The 18,177-nt window shown below is 38.1% G+C and overlaps 1 protein-coding gene across 1 annotated transcript in view; it reads left to right on the top strand.

The window, feature by feature from the left end:
- PRKACB (protein kinase cAMP-activated catalytic subunit beta) overlaps nucleotides 1-15,719 on the top strand; it is a 127,666-nt gene extending 111,947 nt beyond the window's left edge. The window contains exons 9-10 of the mRNA XM_054721197.1: nucleotides 8,094-8,258; nucleotides 14,562-15,719. Coding sequence (XP_054577172.1) covers nucleotides 8,094-8,258; nucleotides 14,562-14,687 — 291 coding nt within the window. The 3' untranslated portion in view covers nucleotides 14,688-15,719. The remainder of the gene's footprint in view (nucleotides 1-8,093; nucleotides 8,259-14,561) is intronic.
- Nucleotides 15,720-18,177: the final 2,458 nt, after the last annotated feature.

Raw genomic sequence — 18,177 nt, forward strand, 5'->3', positions numbered from 1 at the left:
GGAAAGTCCAGAGGAAACCAAGCACAGGCTCTCCCACCCCACCAGTGTGACTCAGTGGTTGAGCGTCGACCCCTGCACCTAGAGGTCACCTGTTCAATTCCAGGTCAGGTCACCTGCCCTATTTGCAGGCTCGGTCCCCAGTAGGAGGCGTGCAGGAGGCAACCAATCAATGATTCTCTCTCATCATTAATGTTTCTATCTTTCACTGCCTCTCCCTTCCTCTCTGAAATCAATAAAAATATATATTTTTTAAAAAGAGTCCTCTCCCCCTGTTAAAGGGTCTTCTTTAAGAAGAAGAAAAGATCAATAATATAAATAATAAAATAGCAATAAATACATATCTGTTAATAATTACTTTAAATGCAAATAGATTAAATGCTCCAATCAAAAGACTACAGTGGCTGAATGGATAACAAACAAGACCCTTACATAGGCTGTCTTCAAGTGACTCACTTCAGGTTGAAAGACACACACAGACTGAAAAGTATAGGGATGGAAAAAGATACTTCATGAAAATAGAAACGAACAAAAATCTGGGACAGCAAGACTTATACAAAATAGACTTTAAAATAGAGGCTATAACAAGAGACAAAAAAGGACCCAGAAATTCCACTTCTGGGTATTTATCCAAAGAAACCCAAAAGACATATACATCCATAGGTTCATTGCAGCATTATTTATAATAGCCAAGACTTGAAAGCAACCTGAATGTACAATGTACAATGGAATATGACTCAGCCATAAAAAAAGAATGAAATCTTACCATGTGCAACAACATGGATGTACCTAAAGGGTTTTGTGCTGAGTGAAATAAGTCAGACAGAGAAAGATAAACGCTATATGATTTCACTTATATGTGGAATCTAAAAAACAAAATAAAGGAATAAGCAGAACAAAAACAGACTCATAGAAACAGAGAACATTTTGACTTTGCCAGATGGGGAGGGGTGTTGGGGGATGTGTGAAAAAGGTGAAGGTATACATGTGCTTTTGGGGAAATTAAAATGCCATTTTCTATTTGACTATGGCTATGGTTAAAGACACTTAGACTACTCAGAAGTCATTTTCATAAAATACAAAAGCATTCTTTTCTCTTTGCATAAAACCCAGGGCCATTTTTAACACCTTTCTGAGATCATTGAAAATTCTTATTAATACCTGCTTTGACAGCCCTTTACTCTAGTGGGCCTATGGGCAAATGCTTGCAACTTGTTTGGCAGGGGAGGGAATGAGGATGGGGTGGGTGACAGCCCCCTGCAACCATCTGGATTTGTTGTGTCTACCACTGTTTCTGCACAGGTAAGAGGACAGATCAGAAAGCCCACAGTTGTGGAGTCAATATTAATAAGTATTTTTCATTGTCCTAGATCTTTCTGATAATAGATAGGATTTAGGTTGATTCAAGTTTCCCCAGGCCCTAGGAGGCAGTGAGGAACTTGGCACCACATCTATAGGAAGCCTAATCTATGAAAAGTTGTTACGCCTTCTAAAAATGAATGATTATACATGCTAATTTTTGCTACATAAATTCTTTATTGGGATTGTAGATTTCTAAGGACTGCACTTAATTTATAAGAGATAATTTCTTTAAATTTACTCCAACATACTTGTGGACAGAAGTTAACAGATTATTATCAGCTGTGTGCAAACGCTTTTGGGTGATTTTGGCCCAGAAAATTTTATCCGAATGCATAAAGGATAATGAACTAGGTAAATGATCTTTTGTCTTGCCAGTTCCTGAAGAACAGCAGTAAAATTTTCCCTTCTTCTTCAAAGATGAGCTTTGTAATTTCTGTGATTGAGCTGCATGTACACAAATTTGATTTTGACCTTATTTTATTTCTAAAAGAAAAAACAGTCAGTAAACTAGTTAGTGAATTTAGTTTAAACCACCCAGTGTGGATACAATAACAACGTGAACTGATTGGCTTTTTGGATGTAACTTCCTCTTAAATTTTAGGAAATAATAGTCATTACTGAAACCAAAATGTACAAGACTTTATAATGAGTGCTGAAAACAGAACAAATATTCTGTTGAGTCTGCTCAATTCGGAGTGAGTTTCATAGTTGGTTTAGCATATTACATAATGTAATTTGACAGTTGTTTGGGATGTCAGCTATATTTACAATGTTGTCCTTACAAAACAGGGTTACACTTATCTATTTTCTCTCTCACTCTATCGAATATTCAGAACTTAAGAAAAAAAAAAGAGTTTGTTCTGTGAAGTAACAGGTGAAGCATGAGACAAGGAGAAAGGAGGGACTCCTTGCACCCTCCAGATGATTCTTAGAGCACCAACTGTCCTTGGTTGTCTAGAAACATAATGATAAATATTGCTGCCCTCCAGGTTCCTTCTTTGGTTCAAAAATTCAGCTCCAGATCATTTAATGTTATCCTAATGGGACAGTTGAAAAAATGAAAAAAGGATTGAATTAGTGCCTGCAAGATACTAGACATGATGCAAAGCAGTTTCATAAAAGTTCTTTTCATACCTGGCAGATGAAATATACTTCCATCATTTTATGGAAGAGTTAACTAAGACTCAGAAAGGTGAAGAGGTTTTCTCCAAAGCATAGAGCATATATGTAACTGGAGTTGTGGTTGGAAGCCAGGTATTCTTTCTACTGAAGAAATCATTTGGTAGATTTTTGAGATGACAAGAATGTTTAGTTTTATTTAGTTTAACTCCCTTGTCATGTATGTAGGCAAATCAAGACTCAGAATTGCCCAAAGACGAAAGGAAGTTTGTGGCAAAGCAAGAAATAGACTCAAGAGCAGTGCTTCACTTATTATTCCTTCACTTGGCTGCAGTGACTTCACTTCTTAGTTGTATTCTTGCGTTACTGATCTTTCCTTCTCATTCTTCTTGGCTTGGCCCTCTTTTCTTCTTTCTTCATACTCCTTCATGACTTTTAATGCCAGCTAACAATTTCTAAATTCATTTTTTTTAGTTCATACCTGACTCATGAGTTACAGACTCTTGTATTCAACTTCCCACCTAAAATCTCCATGCCTAATAAATATCTCAAATTCAACCTATCTAAAACTGACAGATTTTTGTTTTCCTTAGCTAATGCATTTCTCCCACCACCTTTCCCATCTCAGTTGATGACAACATCATCCTTTCAGTTACTCGGGCCAAAACACCCTGGAGACCTCACCAATGCACAGGAAAACCATTTTGGCTCTATCTTTAGAAAACATGCAGAATTCAATCACTTCTTACCACCTCCACTGACACTGCTGTCTTCTGAGTCACTAGAGTGAGCCTTTAAAAATATTGAATCAGATCCTGTTATTCCGCCCAGAACCTTGCAATGATTCTCCATTTTCTTCAGAATAAAAAATAAAGAACTTACAATGCAAGGTTTTGTGAGAAGTGATAGGATGACAACATTTTTAAAGTGTCACTCATCACCAAGTTATCTGTCTTCCTCACAAGAATGTAAACTTTTGTGAAGACGGGAATCTTTGTCTTATTTTGTTTGCCACCAAATTCAGTGCCCAGTCCATTGAAGGTGTCTAATTGGTATTTGTCAAATTTGAATATATGCATTCATTAAATATTTCTTGAGCTCATCATATATGCCATACCAGTGCTGGATACAGCAAATCAGTGTGGTCCCTGCCTCCAAGAAGCTTTCATGAGTAGATGCCCACTGTCAGGGATACTGACTCACTTGGTCTTCTGTGTATTCTAAACATCTGTGTTTTTAAATGATCACAGACAATTTTGATACACACCATGTATTTTGTTTGCCTATACTTCACTATAGAAATATATTTATTCTAAAAAATATAACATGAGGAAATTCAGAAGTAACTTGGTCTCTAAATGTTGGGGGCAGGGGGATAATCATAAATGGGAAATATTGGGGGGGGGACCAAATAAACACTCTAAAAAGTGTATATTGCACAAACACCTCTTTCATGTTAAATAATGCCAGTTTCCAATAATCTTATCTCTTAGAGCTAATGGTTTAATGGGTCTAGACCAGGGGTCCTCAAACTTTTTAAACAGGGGGTCAGTTCACTGTCCCTCAGACCGTTGGAGGGCCGGACTATAGTTTAAAAAAAAACTATGAACAAATTCCTATGCACACTGCACATATCTTCTTTTGAAGTAAAAAAAACACCCGCATGTGGCCCGCGGGCCGTAGTTTGAGGACGCCTGGTCTAGACTGTCTCTTTTCCATATCTGGCTCTTTACAGCTGCTTCCCTGTTATTTGCCCTAGCATGGCCTGGCAGGAAGATGGAAGAGTCGGGAGGATTAAGTTATTTTCCCAATAACTGAATTGGTAGCTTCACTGGAGCTCAGGTTCCTTATCTTTAAAATGAAGGTTTAGACTAAATTAAACTGAGCTCCCTCTAGCTCTGATATTCCAGGATTCTGATTACACTTTGTACAGTAGTTATAATTGATAATAGTGATAGAAATAATGCCATTCCAGATACAGTTTTGAAGGAAAAATGAGTCATTCTTCCCATTATAGAAATCTTTAGTGTTTCCAGGTGTGGCAAAATGTAGGTTTGCAGTTGTGAGTGTGCAAAGCACATTTTATTCTTGTATTATTAACTAGTGATTTTATTATTTTCCATACTAACAACTGTAAACCTACTTTTACCCCACCCTATACTATAAGTAAAGGTTTTGTAATTAAAACATAATTTTAAGTTATGTTCTGTTTTGTTTTTGCTTTTGTTTTGGGAATTTTTGTTTTGGTTTGTTTTGTTTTGTTAATTTCAGTTTGATGAATCAACATGGGTATATGTTCCGTCAAAAAGAAACTGGATTTCTGATTACATTTTAGAACAATCCTGTGGAAGATTCTTTGACAAGGATTCTCATTATTCTCCCTCAGTATGCTTTAAGGCTATGACAGATTCCCATTAATAACATGGCTTACTATGAGAGTGTGGGCTACTGATCAGAAACTCTAGGGAGCAAGAGCATGTGATGTGGAGGTGAGGAGGATGTGTTACAACTTGAAAAGGTTCCTAAATGAGTCTGTTATCTACCATTACCGCCCCCCACTGCCACTCCCCATTTGAAAGTCATAGTTCTGAAGATTAAACAGATGCACACACACATTAACTAATTCAAAACCATCATTTTATCTGCATTCTAAAATAAAGAGCTACTACTTTATTTAGGTGTATATATTCTTCATGCATTGCATTGCATATTACCTGAATTCAGAAAATAATTTATATGTAGTGCATACTGTCCACCATTCTGAACACCATGAAGGAGAGAATAACTGACACATTACATTGAACAGTTCATGCGAATTATTCATCAACAAAGATAGCTCTACTTCAAATAAGTTATTTCTTTGGAATCTAAACAAAGAATATAACCACCATATATATATATAAATTGTGTTATGTTTTAAATAACGTGCCTTTTGAATACCCATATGCTCTAGTTTTTATTCCTACTAGGATAAAGAAATGTATAGCAAATATTTTTAAGATGAAAATTTCAGTCTTTTGTAAAGTTACTGACAATAACTATCACCAGTTTATTGAGTCGTGGAAATAGTATAGACTAATTAAAGTGTATATGCTAGAGTCAGAGTACCTGGTTTGAAATTACAGCTTTACCAGTTTTTAGCTCTGCAGTATTGGGCAAATTACTTAATCTTTTTAGGCCTCAACTACATCACCTTTAATAATAATACTTACCTCAGTGCTACATTTTGGATTTCATAAGCCAATGCATATAAACTCTTTAACACAGTGCCTAACTTCTAATAAGCCATTGTGTGAGAAGTAAAATCCAAGGAAGGTGGTAATTCACATGCCTTTTTTTTTAAAAAAAAAAACATAAAACTTATTATCTGTGTTAATTCAGTCTTAAAAAATGAAGTTTCTGGTTGCTAATTTGTATGAGTTGACCTCCAAATCCTGGTCACTTACTAGCTAGTCAACCTTCGAATAGTCTTTGGTTGCTTGGCGCAAATATTATTTAGTTTTTCTCTAGTCTGGCAATAATGTTAGTTTATTATTTACATTTTAAAAATTTTATCTGTTACTGGCAGAAAAAAATAAAATTTCTGCATAAAGAAGTGAATAGAGTTGCAAATAGTGCTCCTCAAACTTCCATGTCTGTACATGTGAGTCACTTAGAGATAGAAGCTCAGAGTTCTAGCCGAAAGCCCCATCATTTGAAGTAAAGCCCCAGGAATCTGCATTTTTATCCTCTTTCCCAATTGATTCCAATAGAAGTGGGTCCTATGACCACGCTTTGGGAAACATTTGGCATGAGAGTGGCAGTCAGAAGACTGGTTATGACTCTGGCATTGCCATAGAATCGAGCTGTGCATGCTCATGACTTAACTTCTATTTTGAGAACATAAGAATATACATCAAGTATGTTGAGCTTTTTGAAAGTGGGAGTTATATATGTTTGAAGACAGTGCAAAGAGCAGAATTTATGAGGCTAAGAATCATAAGACTAGATGCCTAGTCCCAGCTCAGCTACTTTATAGTCTGATTTGGTAAGTTATATAATATTTCTGAATCTTAGTTTCTCCATCTCTAGAGTTAATGTCATATCCACTGAGTATGTCTTATCTAACTAGGATGTAAGTTTCATGAAATCGGAGACTTTGTTTTTTTCTCACTGCTGTATATCCAGCAGCTAGAATAGTGCCTGGTACATAGCAGATACTCAATAAGTAATTGTAAAATCAATGAACTACATTATTTGAAATGATCTAATGAGTTCTGGGAATCAAAACACAAAAATGGCACAGTTTCTTCCCTCTAGAAACTCCTACTCTATGAAAGATAGCCATCCACAAATACTACAGCATAGTTGAATGAATGCATTGTGGAAATCAACTGAGGTAATATGATGAGTCACTTTGCAAGTTATAAGGTGATGGTGGTACTTGTAGAGAACTAATGTAAGCATGCAAGTTTAGAAATGGATCTGTTAACTCTTTAAAGCATTTTCTGCAGAGGTCTACAGTCAGTTAGAAGTCAATGCCATGATAATCCAGAAAATAGAGTTTGTGTTTAGTGGGGCATGGGAATATGAAAGGAGACCAAGACGTGCATCATAAAGAAAGGGGATTAGAATTAAAGTGCAGATGAGCACACACAGACATACATAGATATTTGCACATACATACCTGCATGTGTGACGGGGAAGAGGACAAGTTGAAAGGGACAGTGGAGAAGAGGCAGTAATGAAAGAAAAGAGTAAAAAGATGTAGATGTAGCTATTCCTTCTAATATCATCCTTTAATTTTTCAGTACACATATTAATAAGAGGGTGAGAACTGGGAGTTGGAGTAGAAAGTTAGAGGAGAAGAATTTGTTAAAACAAAACCAAAAATAGTCCTAGGTCTCCTAGGACTAATACTTTATTTTATTGCTTGCCTAATATATAATGTCTTCTGTGATTCTGGGTGTTTTTTGTTGTTTTGTTTTAAGGCTGGAGGTCAGTCAACTCATTGTAAAGGCTTCATAATTTAGGAAGTAGGAAATGCTTGTAAAGTAATCTAAATCATTTTTATACTGTTGCATAATAGCAGAATTATGTTAAAAATGCACCCACTAATAAATACATGGAAAATGGTTTCCTGTGCTGTGAAAGGAAGTGTGGGTTTTTATAATCATTTTTAGATTTCTTTTTTTATCATCTCTTTTCAAAATGCGCATACTGATATCTTTATATTCTGCTTTTTATATTTAAGTTACAAGTTTAAATTTGTATGTCTCTAAGACAGAACTTTGTAAAGTGGGATCCAAGAGACGGGGAACCTTCTGACGCTGCTGGAAAAGTTCTATATGTCATACATGTTTTTCTGGGGGGTCAGGGGGGCATCTATGTTCTAGAAGAGAGTTCATGACCAAAACAGGGGCCTGAAAGCATAATTTCATTCACCCAAATAATTCTTTTCTCTAAGACTACTGAAATGGGGACTGAAATGTGTAGTTAAAAGTATTTGAAGGTTATCACCGCATATTTTTTGTTCATATAATGACCTATCATCTTTTTAAGAAAACTTTCTGAAATCCAAAGAGAAATAGCATGAGTCTTGGGATGTGTGTTTGATGCACGGTATGTGTGTGCAGGTCCGATTCCCATCGCACTTCAGTTCAGACCTGAAGGACCTTCTACGGAACCTGCTGCAGGTGGACTTGACGAAACGGTTTGGAAATCTGAAGAATGGTGTGAGTGACATCAAGACTCACAAGTGGTTTGCCACAACAGATTGGATTGCTATTTACCAGAGGAAGGTGAGCCTTTCCCTTCTTCAGTTGAAAAGCTTTCTTAAAGCTGATGTTTAAGTTATATGTAGTAGAAATATTTTCTTTTTCCCCCTTTTCATTGAATTTATTGGGGTGACACAGTTAATAAAATTATACATGTTTCAGATGCACAATTCCACAACACATCTTCTGTACACTGTATTATGTGTTCACCACCCCAAGTTAAGTCTCCGTTAATCACCATTTATCCCCCCCGCTACTATGAATGTATTCGCTTTCCCATTGTAGTAGACTAGAGGCCCGGTGCACAGATTCATGCACCAGTAGGGTTCTTTGGCCTGGCCTGTGGGGATTGGGCTGAAACTGACTCTCTGACATCCCCCAAGGGGTCCCGGATTGCGAGAGGGCGGTTCTCCGGTGACACACCCCGGAATTGGGCTCCCTTCTCTCTGGTTCTGGGTGCATCACCTGAGAACCATAGCTTCCAAGTCACCACAGCTCAGCAGCTCCTGCGTTGAGCGTCTGCCCCCTGGTGGTCATTGCACATCATAGCTACTGGTTGGATGGTTGGATGGTCACTTAGGTTTTTATATATATACTAGAGGCCCGGTGCATGAAATTTGTGCACAGGGGTGGCAGGGAGTGTCCCTAGTCCAGCCTGCATCCTCTCCAACCTGGGACCCCTCAAGGGATGTCCAACTGCCCGTTAAATGGGCAGTCGGACATCCCTCTCACAATCCAGGACTGCTGGCTCCCAACCACTCGCCTGCCTGCCTGCCTGATTGCCCCTAACCGCTTCTGCCTGCCAGCCTGATCACCCCCTAACCACTCCCCTGCCAGCCTGATTGACGCCTAACTGCTCCCCTGCTGGCCTGGTTGCCCCCAACTGCCCTTCCCTACAGGCATGGTCCCCCCCAACTTCTCTCTCCTGCAGGCCTGGTCCCCCCCAACTGCCCTCCCCTGTAGGCCTGGTCCCCCCCCCCCACAACTGCCCTCCCCTGCTGGCCATCTTGTGGTGGCCATCTTGTGTCCATATGGGGGTGTCCATCTTTGACCACATGGGGGCAGCCATCTTGTCTGTTGGAGTGATGGTCAATTTGCATATTACTCTTTTATTAGATAGGATAGATAGATTGTAGGGGAAATATATGATTTCTATGTTTTTATTGTAATTGGCCCCCTTGCTAAATTCTGTTATAGATTTCCATAACTTTTTCAGTGATGCAGTGACTTTATTAACAGATGCAGAGGTATCATTTGCCTCTTCCTTTTCAATATTTATACTTTTACTTCCATTTTGTTATATATGCTACAATATCTGGAATAATATTTTAAAGCAGTAGTGCTGTTAAGCTACTTGTCTTGTTTCTCTTTAAAATGGAGTGCCTTTCCTGTTTTACAAACATCAAATACAAGATTAGCTATTGGTCTTGCATAAGTATTCTTGATCAAGTTAAGGGTATATCCTTGATTCCTACCTAGTATACTGTATTTTATCTTTGACATATTACTATGATGAAGTGTATTCGTGAGATAGCCTCACGTTCCTGAAGTGAACACCATTTAATCATGGGGCATTATTTCAATATTTGCCTGAAATCAATATGCTAAAATTTTATTTAGGGTTTTTACTTCCATAGTCATAACTTTTATTGACCTATAGCTTTTATTTTTCTGGAATTGAGCTTATGTAAATTCATAAAATGAGTTTGTAAATTTTCTGTTTGTTATTCTTTAGGAAAGTTAAGGAACATAGAAATTATCTTGTATTTATTCCTTGGAAGTTTTAACAAACTAATTCTTTGGATATCGGTGTCTTCAATTTTTTGCCTCTTCTTGAGTCACTTTTAGAAATGTATATTTTTAACCTTTTGCACTCGGATGTTGAGTGTGACTCGACACGGTTAGCATTAGAATAAAGAAATCGAGAAAAAAGCAAGTGAGTGCAAAGGGTTAAATAAAATTAATCATGTTCCTTTGTAATTATCTCTGTTTATATTATCTTTATTGTTATATTTATTGTTAATGCTACATATAGATATATTTATTAAATTTGCTTGAGGTTTGTCCATTTTACTCTTATTTTAAAGATTATGACATATTTTTAATCTTTTCATATTTATAGTTAGATGTAAAAATTTCTGCTGCTAGCAAACATTTGATAATCTATGCATATCATTATTGTATTTTTAACAATTATTTTTAAAACTAGAGGCCCGGTGCACAAAATTCATGCACAGAGGGGGGGTTCCCTCAGCCCAGCTTCACCTTCTCCAATTGGGGATCCCTTTCGCAATTTGGGACCGCTGGCTCCTAACTGCTCACCTGCCTGCCTGCCTGATTGCCCCTAACTGCCTCTGCCTGCCAGCCTGATCACTCCTAACTGCCCTCCCCTGCTGGCCTGGTTGCCCCTAAATGCCCTCCCCTCCCGGCCTGGTTGCCCCCAACTGCCCCCCCTGTTGGCCTGATCTCGCCCCCAACTGCCCTCCCTGGCTGGCCTGATCTTGCCCCCAACTGCCATCCCCTGCCGGCCTGATCTTGCCCCCAACTGCCCTCTGCTGGCCAATTTGGTTCTGATTGGTCAGTTTCTATGCCAGTCAGAGTCAAAAGCTCTGCCTGCTAGGCAGCCATTGGCTCCCCACAGCACCCAGATTTGGTTCTGATTGGTCAGTGTCTATGCCAGTCAGAATCAGAAGCTCCACCTCCTAGGCAGCCATTGGTTCTTCACAGCACCCACATTTGGTTCTGATTGGTCAGTTCCTATGCCAGTCAGCATCTCTGGGCCTACCAACAGGGCCTGATCAGAAAGGCAGGGCTGATCAGCAGCCCCGGTGGAGGCCTGGAGAGAAATGGAGGTGCAGCTGCTGGCCAGACTGATAGAGAAAGAGAGAGACAAGTGCTGATCAAAAGCTGTCACAGATGCCGAAACCGGTTTGGCTCAGTGGGTAGAGCATTGGCCTGTGGACTCAAGTGTTCCAGGTTCGATTCCAGTCAAGGGCATGTACCTTGGTTGTGGGCACATACCCAGTGGGGAGTGTGCAGGAGGCAGCTGATTGATGTTTCTCTCTCATCGATGTTTCTAACTCTCTATCCCTCTCCCTTCCTCTCTGTAAAAAATCAATAAAATATATTTATAAAAAAAAAAAAGCTGCCACAGAGGCAACAGATCAGTCCCTGCTTCTCCCTTCAGGCCTCTCTCTGGCCCTGATTCACAGCCCCTTCAGCAGTCAGTGCTGTGGCACCGGGCCTGCAGCAGAAGCAGTCAGCACTGGTTGCTACAGTTGGTCGAGCCTTGGTTGTTACTGGTCGTTACGACCCAGGGTTTTTATATATTAGGATTAGGATGGTATAGAACTGAACTGCTACTGCTCATTTAGAGTTTATATGTTTTCCAAAGGGCGTACCTTATCCCAGGTAGTACATAGCTTATCTGCCAAAAAGTAATACACTAGCCCTAGCTGGTTTGGCTCAAGGGATAGAGCGTCAGCTTGCAGACTGAAGGGTCCCAGGTTCGATTCCAATCAAGGGCACATGCGTGGGTTATGGGCTCGATCTTCAGTAGGGGGCGTTCAGGAGGCAGTCAATCAATGATTCTCTCTCATTGATGTTTCTATCTCTCCCTCTTCCTTCCTCTAAAGTAATACACTGGAACAAACCAGGTTATAGTACTGGGCAAATGGATTGACAGCAAATCTTGATTATAAAAAAAAAAAAATGGACTTGGGGATCCCAGGATAATTTACAAATAAAAATGATTCAGTACTTTAACATAGCTATTTGTTTTATTATTTTCTCAATTGTAACTATGTACAGCAGTGCAAAAATAATAGTTAATTTGAATAGTATTATAATATTTTTTTACTCTCTGACCAAGTGTTCATGAACAATGAAATAGCTAAAGGAATCTAGCAGAAAGACCAGTAACAAGGAAGTAGTTTGGAAACTCAAACTGTGCAATCATTCTCTAGAAATGACTGTATCAATAGGTGTGATCCCAAATTGCTTCCTGACCAGATGTGAGGCGACTGTCTCCTTAGTTCCTCCTATGCCTGGTGCAAATAGCATCCATTCCCCAAAACAGGACATGCAAGGCAATCAGCTGGCAAGCAAGAAGATATTAGACTTTCCAGTCCTACTTATTTTCACCTTATTTAAAATGTCTTATTTGTATGTATGTCTTATAATAGTAGAGTCATACATGTAAATAATTTATAAATAAATAAATATACATATATTTGTGGCATATACTCTATGTTTTATTAAAAGATAAATCAAAATACGTTGGAGGCCACAGGTATAGCTATTAAAAAGGACTCTGGGCTAGTGGTAGAGAATCATGAATTTGAGACTTCTTTAGCCCCTTATTAGTCATGTGAATTTGGTCAAGTTTCTGTTTCATAATCTGTCACATGGTAATAAGGATACCTGCCCTGCCTCTGTCTCAGTGTTGTATTGAGGAAGAAATGATATAACCATATATATGATTATTTGTAAACACTATAAATGCTGTGTATATTGTTGTATTTTCAACTCAGCAATTAAAATCTTTTCTTCAGACATATTCAGTACACCACATAATCTTTATAAAGACTACATTTTAAATAATGGAAAGATAGTTTTAGGGTCCAAAGAGAAAAATGTTCAGAATTTAACAATTCTGTAATTTTAAAAGAAATTTGCTTTTCCCAACTTTCAGAAAGTTTTGATAGCCAGATATTTTAAACAAAATAAACTTGGGGACTTAAAAAGGAAGGAGATTAAAAGTAAGTCTAAGAGTTAACCTGTAACCTCAGGAGAAAGAAATTAAGGAAAAGAGGGTGGAAAATAAAGTCTTTAGAAATAAGGAACTGATAAAAGAAAAAGGAGAGTTCTATAACCTTCAGTGCCAGCACTTGATGCCAACAGTTAATTATCTTAGAAGTCTCTAAAAGTGTGTGTTGGCCTGTACTAGTCCTTGAATGAAAACGTTGAGATTAATAGCAAACCTACTGTCCGATGCTTTTTCTAATGCTGTTATCATTTAGGGACTTACAGGCATTTAAAGATGCCATCATGTATTAAGTGGGAATTTATTTCCTTAGTGTTTGGAAACTGGCAAGCATTTGTTTTTCCTGTTATTCCAAAATGTGTGTGTGTTTTTCCATACCAACAAGCAGTTAACTCAGCTCTTACACTATCAACCTGGAGATAGCATCAGATCCCATAGGTAAGGGCTCAGTGCTAGAAAACCACCCCCCACCCCCATTTCAGCCACTAATCTCAAGTCCAGCTCGTCACCAGTGCTTCTGACTAACCAGCTCTTGGGGGTTGATTCATTCGCTAGAGCAGCTCACAAAACTGAGAAACTTTACTTACAACATTACCAGTTTATTATAAAAGGATATGACTCAAGAACCACCAGATGGAAAAGGTACATGGGGGCGCAAGGTACATGGGAAGGGCTCGGAGCTCCTACTCTCTCCCAATATGCCACTGTCCCCAAATCCCCATGTATTCAACAACCCGGAAGTTCTCCAACCCTGTCCTTTGGGGATTTATGGAGGCTTCATTTCCTAGGCATGTTGATTAAATCGTGGGCCTTTGGTGATTGAGCTCAATCTTCACCCCCTCCCCCTCCCCTGGTGGTCTGAAGGTTCCAGTCCTCTAATCCAGCGATTTTCAAACTCTCATCTCATGGCATACATAAACTAATTACTAAAATTCTGGGGCACACCCAAAAATATTGTGTGCTGATATGACCAAAAAAATTAGGTATAATTTTGATTGATTTACCAAAAAAATAGTAGTTACCTACCCTTTTTGCTCCAAAGTGACTTTAAAAAAAAAAATCAGGTGCCTGTACTTGTATATAAGGATTTCTGATACCAATAATTAACCAATCAGATGCAACCTTATTATGCGATGTGACCAATAAGATGCAACTCTATTATATGACCTATATATTTATGGTTCAAAACAGGCATTCACACCTGACAGCTAGTGTGTTGGCTGTTGTCATTTTTTATTTGACCATCTAAGGGAAAAGAGGTCAGTGGCCCTGATTAACTAGTCAGGTATTGCATGTTTTAAAAATTCACGTGGCTCCCTGGTTGAAAATCACCGCTCTAATCACTTGGTTGGTTCCCTTGTCAACCAGCCCCACCGTTAGGTAACGCTGGGACTTTCCTAGAGTCACCTCATTAATGTAACAAAAGATGCTTTTGCCACTCTCTGTACTTTGGAATTTCCAAGTGTTTTAGGAGCTCTGTCACAAATCAAGATGAAGACCAAATATATTTCTTAATACAAATTACCATATCACACTTACTTTTCTCTCTATCTCAATTGTAGGTTGAAGCTCCATTCATACCAAAGTTCAGAGGCTCTGGAGATACCAGCAACTTTGATGACTATGAAGAAGAAGATATCCGTGTCTCTATAACAGAAAAATGTGGAAAAGAATTTAGTGAATTTTGAAGATGAGCAACGAGACAACAGCAGAGCTCACGCTCAGTCTTTGCACTCTGTTGGGAGAAAAGGTGGAGCTGAGACCGTCCTTGTTGAAGCAGTTACCTAGTTCCTTCATTCCAGCGACTGAGTGAGGTCTTTATTGCCGTCACCCGTGTGTGCACTCCGCGTCCTCCTATGTAACCAGGCACCGCTAAGCAAGCATCGTCTGTGCCATCACACAGAACTAGACACTTTCCTGCTTCTCTTTGGTTTGTCTTTCTCCTCTCCCCTTACACCCATTGTTCCTTTTTCCTTTTCATTAGTTCTTCTCCAAACAGTGCTCCATTTTATTTTGTCGGTGTTTCAAATGGGCAGTGTTATGCCTATGTGATTTTTGAAGGGAAGGATAAGTGTTGCTTTTAGTAGTTCTTGTCAATATTTTTGTTGGTCAATGGCTCGAGCATATACTGTCCAATAATTATTTTACTTTGAGTAGCTCAGACTCAGTTTTGCCAGAACTCTTGACAATTTTTGAAGACAGAATGTTTTATCACCAAGGAAATGTATACAAATTAAAACAGTGACTTTCTTAAAATGCACTGTTCTGGCAATAAATTTGGATAGACTAGTATAGAGTAGCTAGACCCAGAAATATGGAATCCTATAGATCAAAGGTTCTATTTCCCCTCACCTCTTTTTTTTTATATCATCCTCCCCTTAAGTGTCCAGCCTGTGCAGTGTGACAAACGTCTCATTCACAGGCAAAACCAGTGATACGGATTATCAACACCCAGATTCTCTCCCTTGGTATCAGCATTTCTGTAGTATTAGAGAGAGTTCTAGGACTTCGAAACCTTGACTCTTCCATAAGGGTTTTAGCCAGTATTTTAATAGAACGTGACTAATGAAAGTGACAGCATTTTAAGTTTCTCAAATAAGCCCTCATTGTAAACTTTTTAAAGGAAAAGAAATGAACTAAAAAAAAGAACATTAATGTGGACACATACTTTGCTAAATCGAACAAATGGCTTAATTTTTGTAAACACTATAGACACACTCTTATTTAGGCATGTTGATTAAATCGTGGGCCTTTGGTGATTGAGCTCACTAGGAGGAATGGCCACCAGTCTACTCCAGCTGGGTGTTTACTAAGAAACTACTGAGGTTTTTCATTTGTTTCTGCTTTGCTCCGTTTTGTCACCGTGAGGAAGAAAGGAAGTTGTTGGGGGTGTTATTCGGGTGTACTGTATTTGTCAGCCTGAGGTAGAAGCACTGCCGCAACTTTGGCTTTTATCCTCTGCTTCCTCAAGGAGGAAAGGGTCAAACTTGATAAAACGGCCACAGTTGTATTTTAACTTTGAGGTGTGATATTTTCAGATATGTAATGATTTCCAGCCTCCTTTCTTTCAGTAAACAGAATGTGTGATCATGCAGGTACAATTTTAGCACTGGAGTTTAGTTTCTTTATATACTCTTTTGCCAACCGACTTAACAATATTGTGGTCATGTGGAAATTTCAAGCACTTTTGCACAGTTAGTTTAGTGTTTGTTGAGAATTCATCGCTTAACTCCGTTTTTAAATAGTTTTTTCGTTTGCTTTTAAAATTTCCCATCTGGTTTTCTCTCTGTCGGTGACCTATCCTAAAACAACACACCCAAATAGCTGAAAATAAACTGTGCTCATTTTTTATGATCAATTCACGTGCATATAAGAGTTGTTTTTAGTCAAACTGATCGTAATGTATATAAGCATTCTATTTGCTTCATTATCGGTGCAGGTAGGTCACTGACTTTGCTTCCTTTCATCTCTACCACCCCCTTGTGAGACCTTGTAGACATAGGGAAAGCCTGTCTGAGGTGTTCTCTGGCTCAATCTGTACATCTTTTGGTTGTCAAGTGTTTCTGCATGGTTATGTCATTTACAGGCTGATACTGATTTCAGCTTTTCGTCCACCTATATTTAAAATGTGCAAGAAAACTATGAACTACTTTGCTGTAGCAAGTTTGCTGTAACAAAAATATATCATCATGTTAATAGACTTATAAAACATCATTTGTATAAAATATTTTAATTAGTGTTTTTGTATTTCATTTAGGCCCAAGGACATGCTGATCATTGTATTCTATATGGATGCTACAAATTCTATGGTAGCTTTGTTGTATATTATTGTAAAATTATTTTAATAAATCATGGGGATGACAATTTGATTATTACATTTTAGTTTTCAATAATTCAAAAAATTTCTATGAATTCTAAAAATATTTTTTTTTAATGAAATCGCTGTTGTCCAGCACAACTTGCTGTAGAATCTATCTGGGTAGTTGACCCATAGGCAATACATTATTGGTTTGAGAGCTATTTATCCATTACATTTTACTCTCTATTTAAAGGACATGAGCAAACTTTTAACTATATCAAGGGAGTCTGTTTCCAACTGATCAAGTACACTGAATTAGAATATCTTACAATTATACAAAATTCTCAGTTTCTGCCACAATTTAGCCAAGAACAATATAAAAACTTGAATAAGAAATAAGTGGCATGAATCAGTATTTAACCTCAAATTACATTATTTGAAACAGAAGAAATTATGCATTAATTTGGTAAAGAATAAGGAGATGGCATGTGAGCCCTAGACTGGAAGTCATGATATCTGAGTTTCAGGCCTGGTCTGGTCAGCATGACCTTGGCCTCGGTTCTCTTACCTGTAAAATGTAAGAGTTCCAGTAGGCAGTTTATAAGGTCCCTTCTAACTTTCACAGGTGATAGGATTCCTTCTATGACATTTTAAGGGGATAACATGGTTTGACATTAATCTGGTTAAGGTGATCTTTTAGGGCATCTTTCTTCTTCTTATCTCTTACAACTCTTTGAATATCATGAGAACCTCGTGTCTATTCGGATTCCCTCCTTCACTGATGCTAAATATCCAATTGATATCAAACTGTCAACCTACACAAAAAAAGAAATTGTGGCTTGTGGGTATCACTATCATGTTTTTGATATGTTCATGTATTGATTGCCCATTGGCCTGAAATACTCATTATAAGCTTGAAGAAAAAATCCTTTTTATTTCCCACTGATTGTTTTTTTCTGCTTAGTGTAAGAATCAAATGAAATAATGTACGTGAAAGCACCTTGTAACCTGTAACCTATCAATGTAAGATGTTAAGGTGTATTGTTATTTCATCACTTACTTCTTGGTTTCGAATGGAATTTCCTATGCACCACTGTAGCTAGGAAATGCTGAAGACAACTGTGTTTTTTAATTAATCAGTAACTGTAAAATTAAAGTATCTTCAAAGGATAAAACAGTTTACTGAGTATTGAATTCTGTTTGTTGCCCTTCTCTCCTGATTTGTTTTCTGCGAATACTACAGATGCTTACAGATTCCTAATTTGTATGTGTTTGGGTTGGCCTTTGGGTGGTGGGAACAGTAACAGGGGGAGGAATGGCCACCAGTCTACTCCAACTGGGTGTTTACTAAGAAACTACTAGATTCATTACATCACTTC

This window comes from Eptesicus fuscus, chromosome 9, assembly GCF_027574615.1.
Source record: "Eptesicus fuscus isolate TK198812 chromosome 9, DD_ASM_mEF_20220401, whole genome shotgun sequence".
Taxonomy (NCBI): domain Eukaryota; kingdom Metazoa; phylum Chordata; class Mammalia; order Chiroptera; family Vespertilionidae; genus Eptesicus; species Eptesicus fuscus.